The sequence below is a fragment of the Mus musculus genome, chromosome 18 (assembly GCF_000001635.26).
Source record: "Mus musculus strain C57BL/6J chromosome 18, GRCm38.p6 C57BL/6J".
NCBI classification, from domain to species: domain Eukaryota; kingdom Metazoa; phylum Chordata; class Mammalia; order Rodentia; family Muridae; genus Mus; species Mus musculus.
In genome coordinates this window covers 5,028,900-5,049,929 of record NC_000084.6, presented here as the reverse complement: position 1 = coordinate 5,049,929, position 21,030 = coordinate 5,028,900, and the positions used below count along the sequence as shown (strand labels likewise).

At 44.8% G+C, this 21,030-nt stretch overlaps 1 protein-coding gene and 1 long non-coding RNA gene across 27 annotated transcripts in view; one reads left to right on the top strand and one right to left on the bottom strand.

Annotated features, from left to right (window-relative positions):
* Svil (supervillin) overlaps positions 1-21,030 on the bottom strand; it is a 198,827-nt gene that overhangs the window by 69,364 nt on the left and 108,433 nt on the right. For 20 of the 24 annotated variants that reach the window (XM_011246886.3, XM_006525789.2, XM_011246877.3 and 17 more), the window contains 5 exons: positions 12,765-12,822; positions 9,691-9,782; positions 3,284-3,341; positions 3,015-3,166; positions 436-1,045 (listed from right to left, as the gene is read on the bottom strand). In XM_011246886.3, coding sequence (XP_011245188.1) covers positions 436-1,045; positions 3,015-3,166; positions 3,284-3,291 — 770 coding nt within the window. In that variant the 5' untranslated portion in view covers positions 3,292-3,341; positions 9,691-9,782; positions 12,765-12,822. Of the gene's footprint in view, positions 1-435; positions 1,046-3,014; positions 3,167-3,283; positions 3,342-9,690; positions 9,783-12,764; positions 12,823-21,030 lie in introns of those variants that run through there. The other 4 variants (XM_006525792.2, XM_006525801.4, NM_153153.3 and 1 more) reach the window with 2 other exon arrangements.
* On the top strand, positions 1,044-7,112 carry Gm34326. Of its 3 annotated transcripts, XR_003952614.1 has the most exons (4): positions 1,044-1,900; positions 2,062-2,190; positions 5,689-5,771; positions 6,672-7,112. It is a non-coding gene; the product is annotated as a predicted gene, 34326 (long non-coding RNA). The 3 variants fall into 3 exon arrangements; XR_003952615.1 differs by lacking the exon at positions 6,672-7,112 and having other exon boundaries at positions 2,080-2,190; positions 5,689-6,390; XR_003952613.1 differs by lacking the exon at positions 6,672-7,112 and having other exon boundaries at positions 5,689-6,390.

Genomic DNA, 21,030 nt, shown 5'->3' with positions numbered 1-21,030 from the left:
TATAGAAACAAACACATAGTCTCTTCTGTCATTTGATTTCTGGGCTTGTGTTTGGCTGGTCCATTTTTCCAGGCCTTTTTGTCAGTTGTGGTTCTCCTTACTGCAGACATATTTATGTAGCAATGCCTTACTAAAAATATTTTTATCACTCAGACTCTGCCCTATAAACAGAGACACCCCCCCCCCCACACACACACACACACTTGTTGGGTCAGAAATGCAGCAATAATCCTGCACGAGGGTTTCTATGTAAATATCCCCGTGCTTAGTTGAAAAGAAGGCACTGACAGGGAGGGGGAAGATAGAGGAAGAAGGGACTGCTTCTAGCTCTTACAGAATCTGTCTGGATACTACAGAAACTACAAAGTATCTGTGCAGTGAGGAGACCTAGGGGCATTTGTGATCACCAAGGAAGAACAAATGTTCAATGCTTACCTGGCTCGGGCCTCTGTGGGCAGTGGTGAGTCACCGGGGTGGTTTGGGGAGGCTGGCTGTTGCAGTGGTGAGCTGGGTATCTGCTTTGGAGACCTGGGCACTTCGGGGAAGGAAATGCTTCGCTCAGAAAAGAAGGCAGAGGAGCCATCTTCTCCTAGTGGGGGATCTTGGACTCTTCTCTGGTTCTCCACATTGAGCAGCTGCTCCTGGTCAGACATATTGCTTCCCAGCGGGGTACAGTCCTGGGACGCCACCAAGCTGGTCCTGGGCCCTGACTCTGTCCTGGAGTGCCGGGAATTGGCATCCTTGCTCTGTTCTTCTTGCTTGTCACTTTTTCCTCGTCTCTCAGTCACATCTGGGTCCTTCCGAGACTTGGCATATCGAGACAAGTATTCAGAGTCAGCTTCTGGGTCCAAGGTCAGCCCGTACTTTTCGGCCAGCTGCCGCCTCCTCTCTGCTTTGTATCTTGCGATCCTTTCCGCTTTGGACTCCAGACTGTGGGTGTCCATGGAGCCCGAACTATGGATGCCTGAGGTTTCTATGCAGTATTTAGAAGGAGTTTGCTTTTCTAGGGAGGACCCAGGAGTGTCTTCCTCTTCTTTGGATCGCCCTACAAAAAGACCACAAGATAGAACAGAGGAGGCCAAGCACAGTCATGTGTACCAACGCAGAGTCCGCCACACTGCGGAGCAGCTCAGAGGGCCCAGCCTGAAGGCCCCAGTAACTAGGCTGTCATCTGCCCCCCACACTCCCCGGACACAGCTTCTATTCCCCTTTATTTTTATGTTTTGTTTTTGAGTTTACTATTTTACACAAGGCCAATGGGCAAGTTCAGATTCTTCTAGAAAACATAGCAGATACGGGAACTTCTGTGATTTTTTTTAAAAAGAGAGATGGGCTGTGGTTTCATAGTGCTCAACATGGCAATTGCTCATACAGATGTGGCTTTGACCAGTTTCCCACACACATGCACACACATCAAAAAATGTTAAATTATTTGAGAACATTTGAGACCCTTAAGTCACTTGCTAGGCTGTAAAATCAATTTCTACACTGCTCTAAGAAATACTGACTTGTTCTTCATTTGGAGATTTCTTCAGCTGTTTCATTTAAGTCCACTTGTATGAAATACATGTCTATGTTTACAGGTTTCCAAAGACTTCTTTTGAATTATAACAAGATTAACCAGAATTTACTTTTGAGGTTGGAATGAACTGGAAAGAGGAATCCGTCCTTTCCTCCCCCTCCGGACGAGCTCAAGCCCTAGTGTAAATGAGGACAGCTGTGAACGCCTACAGCACCAGCCCGTGGCTGAAGCAGGAGGATGGCTGTGAATGCCTACAGCACCAGCCCGTGGCTGAAGCAGGAGGATGGCTGTGCACGCCTACAGCACCACCCCGTGGCTGAAGCAGGAGGACGGCTGTGAACGCCTACAGCACCAGCCTGTGGCTGAAGCAGGAGGACGGTGAGTCTGAGTCAGCCTGGGCTACAGAACTTACATCTAAAAACCAAGCCTGAATTTGCTCACTATCTCTGATGGTTAGGTTATATGTTATATGGATGAAGACATTATGAAAACAGGGGTTTGTTTCTGGCAGTTTTATCTATTCTTTGCTCTTCACACAGTTCTTTATCAAACTGTAGCATTGTGCTGTGAGATTGTGAGCCCCCTCTGATGAGGAAACTGGTTAACAATGGCTAAAAGAAGCACCTGAGAGCCTGAGTCTGGGACAGACCTGTGAAGCTCAGCCCTGGGTGAGTATACTGTTGCCTCTGAGGTCAGGTTAGGTAACTAATGTCCATGACTAGGCATGCCCAAGGCAAGGCCAAGTCATACATAGCTGAAACACAGTTGAAAATCAATATGCACTACCTCGACACATGAAAATAGAAGGCCTCTGTTGCATGAATCCTGAGAGTAATGGCTGCAATCATACACGGCCAGCTTTGCTTTGCACATCTGCTTCGAGAAACTGTCCCTTTGTTGGGCATCTGGACACTTGGTATAACTTTAGGCCACAGCAGGACTGACTCTTTGTTTACAGATAGTCATTTCCCAACAATCTTTGACAGCAGACTCTGTGGTGGGGAATGAGACTGTGAAGAGATGGACACCATGCCTGCCTCTGGTGGGCTCCTGTCTAGAGAGGCCTGAGGGTCAGAATATTTAAGAACTGTATATACACACAATTCCCTATTGTTCGATGGGGTGGTTAATATTCCTCATCGATGTGACTGGATTTAGAGTCATTTCCAGAGAGGCTTCACTAAGAAGGGAACATCTACCCTGATGCAAGTGGTACCACCCAAGGGGCTGGATCCCAGACTGAATAAGAGAAAGCCAGGGGAGCAGCAACAGCATCTCTCCTGATCCTGCCTGTGGGTGAATGTGACCAGTTTCCTCTCCCTCCCCGTGCCAACACTGTGCCTTCCGTGTCAGATACTGTGTCCCCAACACTCTGAGTCACGATCAGCTTTTCCTTCCATTAGCTGCCTTGGTTGGTATTCTTAACTGTGTCTCAGGTGTCTCATTTGTTCTGGCATGAGACGGGCCCAGCCTGGCACTGTCTGGTACTCACCAATATGAGGGCTTGCAGGGTCTGTGGCACGCATGTATCTGGGTGTGTCTTCTTCTAGCAGCCGATGAGTCACTAGCCCTGTGCAGCTCTGCAACAGGATGGGCTGGGAGTCATTTTCTATTCCTTCTAAGCGCCTAGCAATTCTTTCTTTTCTGCACAGTAGAGCAAAGAAAAGCACAGTGAGGGTGGGAACAGAAGCCCATGGACAGACTCCACAATGCCATGATAAATGTCTCCACCCACCAGGGGCGCACCACAAAATACTTTACCTTTTCATTTCTAAAAAGTCTTTCCTCTTTGGTTCAAAGATTTTTCTTAATTCTGCAACTACGACAGAGCAGAAAAGAACAAAATACAGTGTGGTGTTTAGTGGTTAGGTGTGTGTTCCATTCGCTCCAGCAATGCACCAGACAGGACTCAAATGGTGGTTCTCAGACCCCCTCGTTTGTTTTCAGCTAGGAAGGGAGACACTAGACAAGTAATGTGTGCATGCAGCACCCACCCCACTCTGCTAGCAAGTAAACTCAGACAGGCTAAAACAGCAAGCAAAATAAATTATTTTTATTTGTGAGATCTCTTTCATAAGCTGGATTTTGTGTTTGTTTGTTTTTCTTGTTATGTTTACTGATGTATCGAAGCTTTTAGCTTGGAAAGCATTTGCAAAGTATGTGCTGTGAACTCCCTAGGGCTGTCTGTAAGCTCCTGGCTTGAACACACAGTCACTCCTATGTCAGCCTGTCATTTATATGTAAGCATCAGTCAGTACATAGCTGTTCTTTAACTACAGTTGAGAGCAAGTCCTGAGTCTCAGCAATGGCTTCACTGGAAGAAGTGGTAACATTTGCTTCCACACTATAATCTAGGAGGATACTGTGATTCTTCTAGAATCACTAAGAATCAGGAAAAGAGCTTTGCTGTGGCTGAGGATTCTAGAAGGACACTGACTATGGGGCAGACCGAGATGACAAGAAATTGCTTCTTTGAAGTGATAGCCAGATGGCAGAGAATGGCTTTTAACCTGTCCCTGTCTTTGCTAGATCAATTCTCAAAAATCACCTGAAGGCATCAGAAAAGAAAGGAGGGGATGTCTGGTCACAAGGCAGAGCTATCAGGACAAGGGAGGAGCTATCAGGACAGGGGAGGAGCTATCAGGTCAGGGAAAGGGTAGCATGTAAGTTGAACACTGAAAGTTTAGGGTTAACATTTTAATAGGTTGACTCAGGAGAAATGCAATAAAGGGGCAATTAAGACATGGCATTTAGACCCAGCAATCAGCTGAAAGAATCAGATACAGATATTTGCACCTAACCAATAGACAGAAGCAGATGACCCATTGTTGAATTAGGGAAGGCTAAAAGAAGCTAAGGCGAAGGGCAATCCTGTAGGAGGACCAGCAGTCTCAATTAATCTGGACCCCCAAGATCTCTCAAACACTGGACCACCAAACAGACAGCATACATCAGCTGATATGAGGCTCCCAACACCCATACAGTAGAGGACTTCTGGGTCTGTGCTCATTCAGAGATGATGCACCTAACCCTCAAGAGACTGGAGGCTCCAGGGAGTTTAAAGGTCAGGTGGGGTGGGGGGTGGGAGCATCCACATGGAGATGGGGTGGGGTGGGGAGGAGGTGTGGGATGTGGAACAGTCAGAGGGTAGATTGGCCGGGTGGGGGGAGGGAGGGAATGGAATATGGAGTGTAAAAAATAAAGTTTAAAAAAGACACAGCATTTAATTAACTAGTAACTGTTGTTACTCTGCTAGGAACTGAACTAGTAGCCTCCTGCATGTTAGTTAAATTCTGTAACTGAGCTAATATGCCTAGCCCAAAGTGACCACTTCAATTTCTGTTGCTGCTTTTAAAGTGGCCATTTTAACAACTCAAAGCTGCATATAGATAATGTGATTTTTCAAAATGGCCTTTGTGCTTAGAGACTGAAGTGTGCCTAGTGTTTATTTTTAAGTGTCATCTGTCTTAAAACTTTTGGTGATGGGGATAGAGACATAGCTCAGCAGTTAAGCGTACTGGTTGCTTTGGTCCAGGACTCAGGTTCTATTCCCAGCACCCACACAACCTTCAGAAACTCCAGTTCCTGGAGCTCTCATACTCTCTTCTGACCTCTGCAGGCATGAGTCACACACATGGTGCACATACATACATGCAGAAAAAACACTCATGTCACTCATGAAAAAAACTAGACACATACATAGTGTATATACATACATATAGGAAAAAATAATCTTAACCTAACCCTGTCTTTAAATTCACTAAACAGTTTTTATGTGATTTCAGAAGTAGAAGTCTCAAAGGCACCCTTCATGACATGATAACAATACACTGCTTCAGTTTAGCCCTCTTTCCCTTTCTGGGCACTTTGATTATACTCTCAAACCACTTAAGAATAAGCTGCAGCATACCTCTTTATCCTAAGATCCTTCGCTTTGAATTCCTTACAAACATGCTATAAATAAAGTTAGAGTCAATATCCATAATGAGTTGACAGAATGTTGTGCCATAGCTGAAGCTCCTAAATTGTAGGTGTTGCCTGTATTAGTCGTCAACATATAGGGCAGATATTAGCAACCATAGATGGTCTAATTTCCATAGAAGGAAATCTTCTATTTGTTTTCAATACACTGAGATTTTGATTAAACCTAGCTATCCATTTTCCAGCTGCTGCCATAGAGCTTTTGAGCAATTCTGAGTGGTCCTTCTGCATCCCCGAGTCTTTTACGATTTCTGGCAAGAGTTTGTGGGTGAGTTTTCAAGTAAGGCCTTGAAGGGAACCAGAGAGTGGGGCTCTCACATTCTTGCATCGATGTGCTAGACATTCATTGCAAGACTATTAACACCAGTATTCAGAATGATTTGTTCTGTCAAGTGCTTTTCTTGGGAAATATGGTTAGTTCTTCAAACGCTTCTGAGAGACTAAGGAATTCTGGTAAAGACAGTATTGATCTTAGTCTTCCAACTCAAGTAGAAAAAGAGCTTGGATAGAAACACCCATCAGTGCTAGGGTGCTGCCAAAACCTCACTCCTCCCTGTCACATGACAGCTGGAAAGAACAGGCCTGAACGCTGAGAGGCGCTCTAAACACTGGTTTGACTTCCAGGCAATACAAAGACAGGCAGCTTAGGAGTGACCCCCACGGAATCGCAGGGGAGGATGAGGCCTCGAAGGTATGAGGTTCCTTTTAGAAGAAGGGAAACATTGTGGTAATGGTCTGACAATTCGGTGAACGTGTCAGGAGTCAATGAACCATATTCTTTGCACTATATTTTAATAGCAGTGTTAAAGACAACAATGTACTTCTATTTAATTCTAAAATGAAAAATCTATTTAATATTATAATATTATAAGCCAAAGACTTATTTTATTTTAAAAATATATTACATTTATTTACTTGTGTGTGTGCACGCGCACGTGTGTTTGTGGGTTCATGTGTGTCACAGCATATGTGTAAGGGGGTCAGAGGACAGTTTTAGGGAGTCAGTTCTCTCTTTCCTCCATGTAGTTTCTGGGTCTGCAGGTTTGGTGACTGTGGCCTAAGCATCTCAATGGCCTTTTTATAGTAAAGACTTTTATTCTCTTCTCTTGTTGATACATGTTACTGTGAGTCCAAGAGAGGAAAAAAAAATGACCATATTAATACTCAGCTTCACAGAAACAGAAACCTCTCGCTAGTGAATGAGGTCGTGTGACTCTGTCACTGAAAGAAAATGACTCTGAGATACAGCTGTTCAGTGCTTGCTTGTCTGGGGCCCAGGACAACCTAGCAGCAAGTGACACAGAAACAAAGGCCATTTGTCAACATTCTACTGCTAAGAGAAGAGCTGACAGACAGGATGCTGACAGACCCTCCGAGAGTCCAGCTTTCCTCACACACCTGCAGAAAAATCAAGACCATCAGAACTAAGTTGTGAAGAAGTCTGGGGCCTGAGGTGAGGCTTGGAAACATTTTGGGGTGCTGTAGAGAGCTAAACCCTTGTGAGTTTTGAAACATGAATATGATTAGTACATACAATTACCATGTCGACTTGGAAAAACTGTACTTATTTTTCATAACCATCTATAAATTTTGTGATTAAACTGGTCAATATGCTTCTGCTTTTCTATGTTGTTGAAAGTGCAGTGTGAAGTCCTAGGAGGCAGCAGCACATCCTGTCTCCTGACCACACGTTGCTCACTGCAGTAGTTATCCAGAGGAACTGGGGGAGAAGACAGAAGAAGGAGGCGTCCACTGAGGGGGGCGGGTAGTAGGAGGGATGACCCTGAAAATATAGACTTGTGCCGGGCAGTTCTTGTCAGCTACAATGGAACCAAATTGTTCCCCTTTATAGTTAGTTTTGATCATAATCCTAGATGTTAAACACAGCTTTGTCATGGATGTGACTGGGTGTCTGTGTCCACTGCAGTGACTCCTAACAGCTTTTCATCACATGCCCAACAACCCAGACATCTGGGTGTAAACCCGCTAGAGCATAGTCCTGCCCCCGCCCAACACCGTTTAGCAATTTCCCTTCCTGAACACACGAGGCGAGCAGGCCATTTTCTCTCCAGCAGACAGCCTGCATTCTACAGTGTCAGACTCTTGAATTGAGCTGTATTCTCAAAGAACCAGCCATTTATGCTCTGTATCACACAGTTCTCATTGTGACAAATTGACTATCCCTTGTGGTGCCTAACCTATAAATCTGATCATACATATATACACACAGGAAAGAAAGTAGCACACAGTGTCAGCACTGTCCCAGTTTCAGATACCCCCTGGAATCTTGGGGCACATTTACTCCATATTGAGAAGTGCTAAGCTTCTAGTCTTGCCGATGACATCTATAGCCTTTGGTTCTGTATACCATCCCTCTGCTCATCATGTGACGCAGCACGCATTTCACTTGACAGTGTATGAGTGCAGCAGCCCTGAAGCCCTTGTTTAGGTTTGCCTTGCAGTCCAATACCCGGCGCCTTTCGAGGGCCCGACCGCAGGAGGCCATCTGGGCAGATCATCTGTTTAGCTCCTTAGGATACATTCCAGGTTGTCTGTGCGTGCCTTTGAAATTGGATTTGGTTTCTATTAAAAGAAAATGTCTTCTGATCTAATTTCTTTTAAACTTTTCCTCCCTTTGAGCAGAAACAAAACCAACCAACCAACCAACCAACCAAAAAACAAATAAAACCCTTCCCTCAATCTGCTTTTTCTAAAGGAAGAGCACCATTGCTCTGATACTGACATTTTGGATCCAAGTGATTATTCCTCATGCTACTGTTATTGTTGGGGGAAATAATGGCCAGGCAATGTGTACATCCTGTTGGAGGCAGAAGCGAAGGGAGCCAGTTCTGAACACACTCAGGTAGCCTGCTCCACGTGCACCTGTTGCTGGTGGGACAAGCATCTCAGAAAAGCTAACTGTTGAGACTGATCAGATGGCTTAGAGGGTGAGAGTTCAGTCTCCAAGACCCACATGGTGAAAGGAAAGAATCAATTCACATACACAGAGTTGTTCTTTGGAATGCAAACAAATAATGATAAAAATATTTTTTAAAATTCAAAAGACAACTGTGATATTGTGTCTACCAGCTCTGTGCTGAAAGCCAGACCTGCGACACACTGTGTCACAGTACTTAGAAGGCAGGAGCAGAGGATCATTGGGTGTTCAGGTGCAGCCAGGGCTACACAGTGAGACCCTGTTGTGTGTGTGTGTGTGTGTGTGTGTGTGTGTGTGTGTGTGAGAGAGAGAGAGAGAGAGAGAGAGAGAGAGAGAGAGAGAGAGAGAGAAGCTATGAGCTATTGTGCATAAATCACCTATATTGGGAGGAAGCAGAGAGGTAAAGGAAGCAGTCCTGGGTTGGGAGGTGCAGAGGGAGAACAATGGGAACTTAAGAGAACAGCTACCTTCAGAGAAATGTAATTTGAACTTTTTTCTTAAAAATTATCTTAATTTTATTTCATATTTTTCATTAATTTTTCATATAGTACAATTTGATCATGGTTTCCCCTCCCCCAACACTTCCCAGATCCCACTTCCCTACCCACCCAATTTTATATCCTTTCTCTTTCTTTTTTAAGCATATGAATGTTTTGCCTGTATGTATGTGTGTGTGCACTATGTTGATGCCTGATGCCCACAGAGGTCAGAAGAGGGTGCTAGATCCCCAAGAACTGGAGTTAAAGATGGCTTTGAGCCACCACATGGGTTCTGAGAACCAATCCCAGGCCCTCTGCCAGAGCAAGTGCTCTCAACCACTGCCAAGCCATTGAGCCAGCTCTCTAGATTCCTAAATGACTTTATTTTGTGAGGTACAGTTTTATTTTTCTGCTCTGGCCCACCTCACAAACCCTGGGATTATAGGCTTGAGCCACAAAGCCTGGTTTATGTGATGTTGGGGTGAAGCCAGGTGTCCTGCACACTAGGCAAGCACTCTGCCAACTGAGCTACATTCCCAGGCCCCTGAGGATGGTTAAAGACAAAAGAGAGGATATGGACTGTGTGCTTTCTCCTCTCCACTCAGCCTCCAGCAGTAGCTGACGGGGGTGGGGGGTGCAAAATTCAGGAAAGACCCCTAAACTGAATCTTGTGCTTGGAGGAGTAACGAAGGAACATGGAGGAACCACAAACAAAAGTGTCAGGGAGGAGTGAGCTCAGACCCTGCCGAGCCATGTAGAGAAGCTCTTACCTTTAGGGAGCACAGCTAAGCACTTGACATCAAGGCCTCTCCTGTGGTTGGCAGGCTCTTCTTTATCATCAAAAGAAAACTCTTTCTGAAAGCTGAAAGTTACCCCATTAATGCCATATTTAATTAAGATGGAGGCTAAATACTGAGCAAAAGAAAACACTAAGCAGAAAAACCAGGCTGCCGTCCCACGGAAGCATGTGTTTTATACTGGTGACTTTTTTTCCATTTATTTACACATCCATTTCTCTCTCTCTCTTTTGTTTTGTTTTGTTTTGTTTTTTTCGAGACAGGGTTTCTCTGTATAGCCCTGGCTGTCCTGGAACTCACTTTGTAGACCAGGCTGGTCTTAAACTCAGAAATCTGCCTGCCTCTGCCTCCCGAGTGCTGGGATTAAAGGAATATGATAATTTGTGTATGTGTGTTCGACTATGTAATTACACTGGCATGAGCAACAGCTTGGTGTGTGTGGTGGAGAAAACACCACTGAACCTGTGAATTGTCTTCCTTTATTTAGACAGGCAACACCTTCTTGATCCCAGAACAGCTGAGTATGTTAGGCTAAATCATCCAACCTTCAGTCTCTTCCTCAGAAGGCCAGCAACTTGTTGAGGCAGTCTGGATGCTTTTCCCAGTGTTAAATTACATTGATATTACACGTGCCTTCAAGCCACCAAACATTGGCATGGGCAAATGGGGAGAAAATGCCCAGGAAGCCTTGCCATGAATACAAGAGAGTGAAGCGAGAGACTGATATAAGAATGGGGTGTGTCCCGTCATATATACTGACTCTAACCCCAGCTACAAACCCCATTACCTCCTCCAGACTTCATGTACACACGATTTGGAGGTACCTAAATGCATGGTGCCTGGCCTGCCCGCTTGGCAGCTGTTGCTGTGCTTTGAATATTTTCACTAGGGCTGGCTTCATGCTAATCACCAAAGGTAAATTAGAAGACAGGGAAGGTAAAACCCCTCTGCCTCATGACTTGGGCTTTCTCTGCTGCTGCATGTCTTGTGTGCACAGAGACCCTAAGCCAATGATACCTTTTACACTTGGTGCCCTGCCAGGTAGGTCATTATGGTCAGGTTACATGAAATAACAGCCCAGGTTTCTGAAGTTTGGTGTCCCATTTAGCCAAAGTCACCAAAGCATTGGCCTCCAATTTACTCTCTTCTTATCCTTGAATAAAGAATCCGTCCCTCTCTCCTTGTCCTTATCTTTCCTTTCCTTATTTATTAACTTCATTGTAGTTAAGGTAATCTGCGAGGGAAAGGTTAGGGAATGCGCCCAAGGTGCCATTAATGACAGGCCAGAGACATGAACCATTCATGAATCAAATAATACTTCTGTACGTCTGTCAACTGCCATGTGTACGTCTGTCAACTGCCATGTAGCTCCCTTTATACTCAGATGTACATGGAATACGCCAGAGGCTTTCCTGCACAGTATGTTTATAAGATCCACTCTCCAATTTCAAATGCAGAGTCAGATAAATCATTACTACAATGTCAAGGAACCGTGTCCTTTGTAGCAAAGTTATAATACATTAGGGACAAGAGCATCTGAGGGGCAGGGAGGCTAGCACAGGGGTTGGCTCCTCCTAGCACAGTGATGTGCAGGTTGAGCCCCATCCCCACGTGCGTCAGGGATGGCCCTGCACCTGCACCTAGGACTGTCTGACTGGGAGCAGTGGCCTGTGACAGTGGGCCCTATGCAGCTGCCTATGTCACAGTCTTTCACTTTTGCTTGTTGTACTGGCTAGTTTTGTGTCAACTTGACACAGCTGGAGTTATCACAGAGAAAGGAGCTTCAGTTGAGGAAATGCCTCCAATTGTAAGGCATTTTCTCAATTAGTGATCAAGGGGGAAAGGCTCCTTGTGGGTGGGACCATCTCTGGGCTGGTAGTCTTGGTTCTATAAGAAAGCAGGCTGAGCAAGCCAGAGGAAGCAAGCCAGTAAAGAACATCCCTCCATGGCCTCTGCATCAGCTCCTGCTCCCTGACCTGCTTGAGTTCCAGTCCTGACTTCCTTTAGTGATGAACAGCAGTATGGAAGTGTAAGCCGAATAAACCCTTTCCTCCCCAACTTGCTTCTTGGTCATGATGTTTGTGCAGGAATAGAAACCCTGACTAAGATACTTGTCTTAGATCAGCAATGTGCAACAGGGTCTGACAGTAAGCAGATTAGATTAGCACCCACAATGCCTGAGGGGAAGAAAATTGCAGGTGCAGTTGAAAGACAGGTGTTTAGACTAGAGAAGAATTCACAAGGACAGGCGAGCAATGCAGACAGTCAGGGAAAAAAGGAAGGAAGATGGGTGTGGGAGAAAATGACAGGAGGAGCCAGACTAAGCTTTTTCCTCAAAAAAGAGAGAAAGAGAGAGAGAGAGAGAGAGAGAGAGAGAGAGAGAGAGAGAGAGAGAGAGAGAGAGAGAGAGAGAAGGAAAGAAAATGAAAAACAAAAAAGGCTCCCTAGGGGCAGATTCAAAAGTTTAGAGAATGCTGAGAGAAAAACAGAGCAGTAGCGCCTGCGTAGGCAATCAGTTACAAATGTCACAAGCACACGTTCTGTTCCTCAATGTGTTCCCAGAAACAGTTTCAAGTATAGAAGAATCGATAGTGCCTGAGAATACTGTTAAGTCTCTCTGTCTCTCTTTCTCTGTCTCTCCCTCCCTCTCTCTCTCTCTCTCTCTCTCTCTCTCTCTCTCTCACACACACACACTCATGCACACTTTGGAACTGAACCTGGTACTTTGCACAGGCTATGTAGAAACTGTACCATTAAGTCATGTCATCAGCTCATAGCAGTACACATGTGTGCGTGTGTGTGTGTGTGTGTGTGCGTGTGTGTGTAATACCCTGAGGAAAAACATACTGCCAAACAAACTCAGTGGGATAGACAGCTAAGAGCCCAAGAGGCTGCACACACAGTTCATTGGGAAGTATTTGCCTGCATGTGTGAGGCCCCGAGTTCTATTCCCAGTCGGCAAAAGGAAAGAAGGGATTTAAGGGAACATCATAAAAGCCACCACACGTCTCCAAAATGTACAAGGCCGTGAACATAGGCCACATTACCTTGCAGCTTTTCTTTGATGTGGGAATCCCTGGAATCCTAAGTTTTTCTTGTTGAAATCTAGGGGAAAAGAAATAACATAGTGTTAAAACAGTCACACAGTGGCTTAAGACATTCCAATGGGAAAAAGGACATTACTAACCACATAACAAAACTAACAACTTCTAGAAAACTCCATCTAGAAATCTTGCACACCAAGCTGTCTCTTCTCAAGAGGCTCGGACAGAGCACATGGGTTAAACAAATATCTGACATCCTTCAAAGCCATTTCAATGGTTATGGCAAAAGAATAACTTGAAGCAATTAAATACCAAGTAACGACTCTATATGGTGTGTGTGTGTGTGTGTGTGTGTGTGTGTGTGTGTGTGATTGTTTAAGTTAGGTCAAGATAACCAGAGATGATGATGTAGTCTGCTGGTAGATTTGTGATTCCTGCAGAGAAGGTGGGGAGGTAGGAGCAGCAAGGGGTACCTCTGCTGTGTCTCTTCCGTTTTGTTAAAAATGTACACAGCAACACATGTAAATGGTGTGCGGGTGTGCGGGTGTGCTTGTGCTAAGGTTCTAGTGAGTAAATGGTGTGCGGGTGTGCTTGTGCTAAGGTTCTAGTAAGTAAATGGTGTGCGGGTGTGCGGGTGTGCTTGTGCTAAGGTTCTAGTGAGTAAATGGTGTGCGGGTGTGCTTGTGCTAAGCTTGTGCTAAGGTTCTAGTGAGGAAGTCGAAGGGCAGCCTGCAGGAGTCAGTCCCCTCTTTCTACCACATGTGTCCTTGGAATTGAACTCAAGTCATTTAACTTGGCGGCAAGTGCTGCCTGCTGAGCCATACCACTGGGCAGACTCATTTATTTTGAAGATAGGATATATGATGTACAGACAACTCAGAACGATTCCGTGCAGGAAAGTCACACATGCAGAGTGAACATGTTAATGAAAACCAGGCAGAGACAGGATTTATAATGGGATTTTATAACACGGCCAGCAATCCACTTCTCAGTGACCAACACAAGCAGAAGTAGGACAAAAACTCCTTCCCTCAAGAAAGTGACTTTATGGTTTACTAGTTAGAACCATAGCCCACAGGGTGGGGGTGGGGGTGGGGATGGGGGTGGGGGTGAGGGTGGGGAATGTACAGGCTATAGCAGATGCCAACACTTCTTTATCCATTAAAACACATCTCAAGTCCTAAAAACTGGAAATTCTGGCCAAAAGGGAGGCATCGGAAATGAAGTGTATAAAGTCAATTAGACAGCCAGGCTTTTATTACAAGCCCAGAAGTACCCTGTGAGAACAATCTGAAGAGAGACAATTATGGTCAAAGGGCGATCAAATGTTATAAAAGGAAGTGCCTGAGTTGTTCTAGTCTAGTCCCGACAGAATACTTGCGCTATGAAATATTCTGGGTAGATAACGTCTGGGTTTCATGCAGGCAGGCATTTAAGTACCTCACTGTAGATAACGTCTGGGTTTCATGTAGGCAGGCATTTATGTACCTCACTGTTGTTCTGACACTGCAATAGCTAAAAGCACTCCAGCAAGCGCATGGGAAGGAAGCCACCGAAGAGACAGTGTTCTCTCCAAACTGTCTCACATCAAGACTTAAGTAAAACGCTCACCCACCTCTGTCTGCTGGAAATAAGTTCATACATAAGATGTAGTTTGAGACAATATTTTACGTACAACCTGGCATATCTGGAATTTGATCCAAAGTTTGGAATCTAATTATCAACATTTGCCATATAAAAGCTTTTGTGGCTTAGCAATAGAGAGATGAAAAGACATTTCCAGCAATTACATGCTGTAATTAGGAACTACAATAGTTAACGCACCCTTCCAGACAGCTGCAGGACTAGGCGGATGCTGGAGAATACTAGATTCCACAGCAAAGATATTAGAAAATGGATGCAGAAATGAAATGCATGTTCTGTATCCCCCTCCTCGTCTTACCTTGCTTCTCAGAGAATCTGAAGGCTCCCAGGCAGCTGGAAAGCCCTGGGCTTCTGAACATGGCTGCACACAGAAGGCTGGGTACCACCAGCCTGATCTGACAGCTAATTCTCAACCAGCAATGACCTTGAGCCCATCTAAGCAAAACTGGGTTGCAAATTTCCAGAGTGCAGGGCTAGCGTGAGCGACCAGGCACACGTGGCTTTGAGCTCACAGTGAACACAAAGCAAAAGGCTGCAACAGGTCAAGTCCTTCATCAGATCACAAGTAGAAATTAGAGGGGGAGACACTGCTGCAGACAGCACTCCAGCAAGGGGCATTGAGGATTATACCACAGCCAGGCCACAGAGAGTCAGAGAATGCTTTGCATAGAAAGACAAGGCTGAGACCTAACGATCATGCCACTGTGGAGAGGAACTCTCCCACTTTCCTTAGAAACAAATAGCCCCCAAAAGCAAACCCCACAGATGTGTTGGGGTGCAGTGAGGTGCCTAGCTGTTCCCAAGCTGCCCCATGCTTGGCTTTAGCTGAGCTAAATAAAATATTTCACTTAACCAGGAGCCAAAAATTCATACTTAAGAGTCAAGATTTATAAGCAACATGTGAGTAAAACTGTAGAAAGGAAAAGACAGATATTACCAGGAGAGTCAAACATTTTAATGTGAGACAGAAGCTATTAGGCTTTAGCAACAAGCTGCTGCCTGCCCTGTTTCAAATGCAGCTTGTAACTGGTGGGCTCAATTCTGGATAATGAGTTTGGAAAACCAATGGACAATAAGTAGAAATGGGTTGCTTCCTCCCTACAAAGGGACATTAAAGAAACTCACAGGAAACAAGCTCCATTACAAGGTAAGGAAGCAAGGCTGAAGAGATAATCTGCTTCCAGAAGACAATTGGCAGAGATGGAGCCATGGCATCAGTGGGAAGGTAGGTCAGGGTCATTATTGTCCTTAGCCTATGTGGTGGCTCTGAGTTTGTCTGCCTTTGAATCCTGAACATTTTATCTACATAGCACACAGTAGATTGGCAGTAAATACCTGCAGAATGACCATATGGAATAATGGGATAGTGTTTTCTGAAAGTTAAAAAGATACTTTAGAGCCTACTGTCAAACCAGATCACCTTAGAAACAAATAGACTCCTGCTGAAAATGAATGTCCATCCACTGGTGGATAGATGAATGGATGAAACGATGGACAGACAAGTGTACTACTCTTTGATATTAAAATGCACTCTACATTCTCATGCATGAAAACACTTGGTTGCTAATTGGTGCCACTCTTTGGGAGAGGTTATAGAATGCTTAAAAGGAAGGAGGCATGGCTGGAAGAGTCCTCTGAGATGTGAAAAGCCTCAGCTACACAACCTACAGCTATGGATCCCTCTCTGCTCTCCTGACAAGGTGAACTGTATGCTCTTAAGCTGCCATCTGATATAAACGCTTTCTCCTTTAAGTTGCTTCTGTCAGGTATGTTACCACAGTGACAGGAGGAACTAAGACAGTGTGTGCTAATGTAGACCACCAACAGTCAGGGGCCTTGGGGTGATTTCTCTACATGTTCAGTTACCTCTTGTAAGCTCAGGAAGAAACATAGAAGATAGGGTTGTTAAAAATGAAAGTTTAGAAAATAAAGCCCATGGGGGAATTGTGTAAGCTGTGGATACAGCTGACTCTGGGCAGGGGATGGATGTCACATGAGCTCTGCAGAGTGTAGGAAATGATGCTTGGGAACAAAACTGGAAGAATTACTAATATTGTTGGCCTCACCTATTAGCCCATCAGAAAGCAGACAGATTCATGGAAGCAAGCAAGCAAGGAAGAAAGACAGGAAGGAAGTTTTTTATGAAACAATGGGTATACAATTTAATCTACTACTAAGTATTCTATCTGTAGGAAACCAATTGAGATCAAAGAAACCTCTACTTCCTGTCATAGAAGCATCCACAAGTGACTGGGGAGATGGGAGATGGAAAGGATCCATCCTGTGATATATGGTAAAGGGCAGCTCAGTACATTACTGTAGCTCTGAGTATGGAGCTTCCTGTAATACAAGAAACAGCTGTCCTTGTAGAGGTCTCTCTTGTGGAGGAGGGAATGGAAACAAGCTGAACCAGAAAGGAGAGTAGCGACTACCAACTTGTAGATGGCCGTTCTGTTTGTGATGAGGTGAAGATCTGCACCTGTTATATCCTCACTTCTGTCCTTGGTGCTTGCCTCCTGGACACACTGTGTCCACCTAAAGCCTTCCAGGGAGGGTCTGCATGCTATGACATGTACAGGCAGGCCTATGACCCCATCTGAAGACAAGAAAGCTGTGATGGATGACGTGGGGACATTTCCTGGGAAGTCTTTTCACCACAGTTAATGAAGGCATGGGCAGACCAAAGAGAAGACTTCCTCCAAGTTCACCTCACTGTAGCAGTAAGTTGACAGAGCTCCATTACAGGGATCAGGTGTGAGAGGCTAATCACAGGACATGGTGACACAAAGGCAGTTTCAGTACCTGGAAGTTCCCTGGACAACTCATGGGGCAATATCTATCAAAGATTGTCCTAACAACTGTTTATCTATAATATAACCCAGAAAGGGGCCTGTGAGGGTCCTCACAAGGGAATGTTAACCGACGTGGTATTCAAAGAGTCTCTTGTGGGGGATCATAGATGCTTTGATTTAAAATGGCAGTGATCATGTCTAATGCAGAGAAATATGAATACAGAAAAGCATTCACAAGGGACTGGGGAGACGGGTAACAATGCTTGCTAACAATGCTTGCTGTAATATATAACAGATGTAATATATAAATACCCATGAATGGACTACTTAAAAATGTTCTCCCTTCGTTTTTACCTTCTTCTTCCCTCTCTCCCTGCCTTCCTCCCTACCCTCCAAGACAGGTGACAAGAATCTCAGGCCAGCCTCAGACTCACTCTGAAGCCCAAGGTTGAAACTAAACTCCTGTGCCTTCCTCCTCCGGCTTTGGAGTGCTGAGATTACAAGCAAGCATCACATGTCCAGGTTATGCAACGCTGGGGGTTGGACCCAGAGCTTCACGCATGCTAGGAAAACATATTTCTAAGTGCCAAACTCTCTGGAGAGCCTAAAGAAATAGAGGGGTGGCAGCGAAGTCAGAATTGGGTGAGGATGTCTGTGGCCTCCCTCAGCTGCAAGTGTATCACTGACCGAGAATGGCCACTGTACATTCATTAATCGTGGATCAGGCACTCGTGTGACAGCCTTGTGATGCCACCTTCCTTCTCCCACTGAAGATGAAAACACTTTCAGCCTTCTGGAAAGCTGAAGTGAATGGAAATAGACAACACGGAATGGTGTGGCGCAGCTGTCCAGATACACACTACTGTGAATGAGAGACAATTTTGAAAATCAAGATGTGACACAGAAATGATTTTACCAAAAGTAAACATATGCTTCTAAAAATGATGGCTGGCTTGAAGTCCCAAGGCTGAAGACTTGAGCTTTATTGCCTCACAAAGGAGTATGTTGTACGCCAGAACAATGATAAATCCTATTCCCCTGTTCTTTGCTGAATTTTATTTATGTGCTTAATCTGAGGTAGAAAGGCCTAACTTGAGGGAGTCTCACCAGTGGGAGCCCATTTAGGCTCCCTCATTACCCTGCTATCACAGTTGAGTTCTTCATGCTTTCCAAATTCTAGTTCCATTTCCCCACTGCCTGCTTCCTGAAGTGCTCTGTGGATTCTGTTCCATACTAATATTTTGTACAAGCTAAAAATAAAATTTTATCTTCCATCACGATGTAAGGTAATTTAAAACAGGCTGTGTGTTCAGGGATGAAAGGGCAGAAATATTTTCAACAATAAGATACATTACAACTTATAGCCACCTCTTTATCAGATGTGTTGAAAGAAAACCATGCCAAACTTCTTATATAGCAGAATACCGTTTTTGAGACAAAGGCTTACTGAAATCTTCTTAAAGAGTTATTAGTTTCTTTGAAACAAAACTTCAAATGAAAAGTGTGAACAATTGTCATGAAAATTAGTTATATAGATTTATATTAATTAGGGTCTCTTACTAATGATTGGTGGGAAGAAAAGTCCAGGCCCCTCAGCAAATGGACAAGGAATTCCCAGAGTAAGAGCAGAGGAGCAACAGGAGGTTCACGTTTAAAAAGCGCCCTGGGGATAAGGGTGCAGCTCACCAAGGCATGCACCTGCCCAGAATGTACAAGGCCCTAGGAGGCGTGACTGCTGGCATCACAGTATGAACAGATGGGTAAAGACGTTAAATGAATACTGAAGCATGCATACAAAGCGTTATCCAACCTTCGAAAGGAATGGCATTCTGACACTGGCTACATGGGTGAATCCATACTGCATGGCTCCATTTATCATAAGCTCTTACAAGAGTCAAATACAGAGTCAGGGAGGAAAGAGGTCCAGGACGAGGAGTGATATCCCAGGTGTGCCCAGAAGGTCCAGGGAGCAGCACTAAGAACAAATGTAACCTGTGTGAGGCATGAATGCGTAAGGGTTGTGCAACAGCACTTGGCATAAAGTTCCAGCATTTGTGGTTAAGACGTGCAACAACAGCTGCACTGAGGAAGGACTCTCATGCAGCAGGAGTGCTGACAACATCTCATCACCAAGAGAGGTGGAAAATGTTCTCCCCACCCCCACCCCTCAAACTCACTACTTGATGGCTTCTGCATGGGCAAATGCAAAGAAACTCCAAACTACCAGGAGGCCTATAGAAGAGTGAGTGGAAGGAGCTTTGATTATCCCTGGGACCCTTGAAGGGCATTTACCAACACTGGCTGTACTGGCTAGTTTTGTGTCAACTTGACACAGCTGGAGTTATCACAGAGAAAGGAGCTTCAGTTGAGGAAATGCCTTCATGAGATCCAACTGTGAGGCATTTTCTCAATTAGTGATCAAAGGGGAAAAGGCCCCATTTGGGTGGGACCATCTCTGGGCTGGTAATCTTGGTTCTATAAGAGAGCAGGCTGAGCAAGCCAGTAAAGAACATCCCTCCATGGCCTCTGCATCAGCTCCTGCTTCCTGACCTGCTTGAGTTCCAGTCCTGACTTCCTTTGGTGATAAACAGCAGCTTGAAATTGTAAGCCGAATAAACCCTTTCCTCCCCAACTTGCTTCTTGGTCATGATGTTTGTGCAGGAATAGAAACCCTGACTAAGACACTGGCCTAAGTTTAGATTGCACAGAAAAAATGGAACAACCCTCCTTGTTGGGTTGAATTGGCTAGTCGTGTTTACACAAACAAGAATGTTTAGTGGCCCTCCAAGTAACACACTTACTAAGCGTGAAAGCCTTCCCAGTCCAGTGGGATTCCAGTAGGATCCAAAATTGGAACATCAGTATAAAAGCTATATGGTGTTCACAGGACATGGGGTTAGATGGTAATGCTTTCTTGGAGGACGTGCTGGTGAACACTCTTCTCTATGAGGGAGGCAGTAGCAGCAGGAGCGTAGAGGACCTGAGTCCAGCTGGAAGGAGAGCCTGGAGCAAAGATGTAAATGCATCTCCTCAGACCACTGAAGGGAGAACACCAGAGCCAGCTCTGAAGTGCAGCAGTAGGAAAAACCCCAACAAGGTCCGGATTCTCATCATCTATTGACACGGAGCTAAAATAGACTGTGCTGTGCTTTCAGCCAGAGAGAAAACATCTAGGCACGGAGACATTGTAACCCAGCATTTCTTCCTAGGTGGCTGCAGGCCTACAGACAGTGAGACAGAAAGACATAAAATCTGTCTCTCTCTCTCTCTCTCTCTCTCTCTCTCTCTCTCTCTCTCTCTCTCTCTCCTCCCCAGCAAACAAAACAAGACAAAAAAGCAAAACACTGCAAATTTACCCTAAACATCAAATCTTTTCTTTTAAAATTCATTTTAACTTTCCTCCATCATTAAAATTCATTATTATTAATATTGTTGTTGTTGTTTTTGTTACTGTCATTGATGAGTGTGTATGTCTGAGCTCACATACTAAGACGAATTGAGCAGAGGTCAGAGGACAACTTTATGGCATCCATTCTCTCCGTTCACCTTTATGGGAGTGAGGCACCTCCTCTCCCCATCAGCATCTGCTCTTTCCCATGACTGTTTGCCGAGCATCCTTGAGGCCCTAGGTTCTATAGCCACACTTCCACTCCTGCATCCCAAGGGAGACAAAGATTTCTGATAACGTTGGTAAAGTAAATCAGTACAAGCTACACCGTAGAAAGAGCCCCCAGTGAACCACTTTACCCTCTAAGAAGTCCCTACTACCGACTGATTGTCTAACCATACCATAGAGCATGTCTGCCAAGAAGCCCACATACCCCTGTCATTAT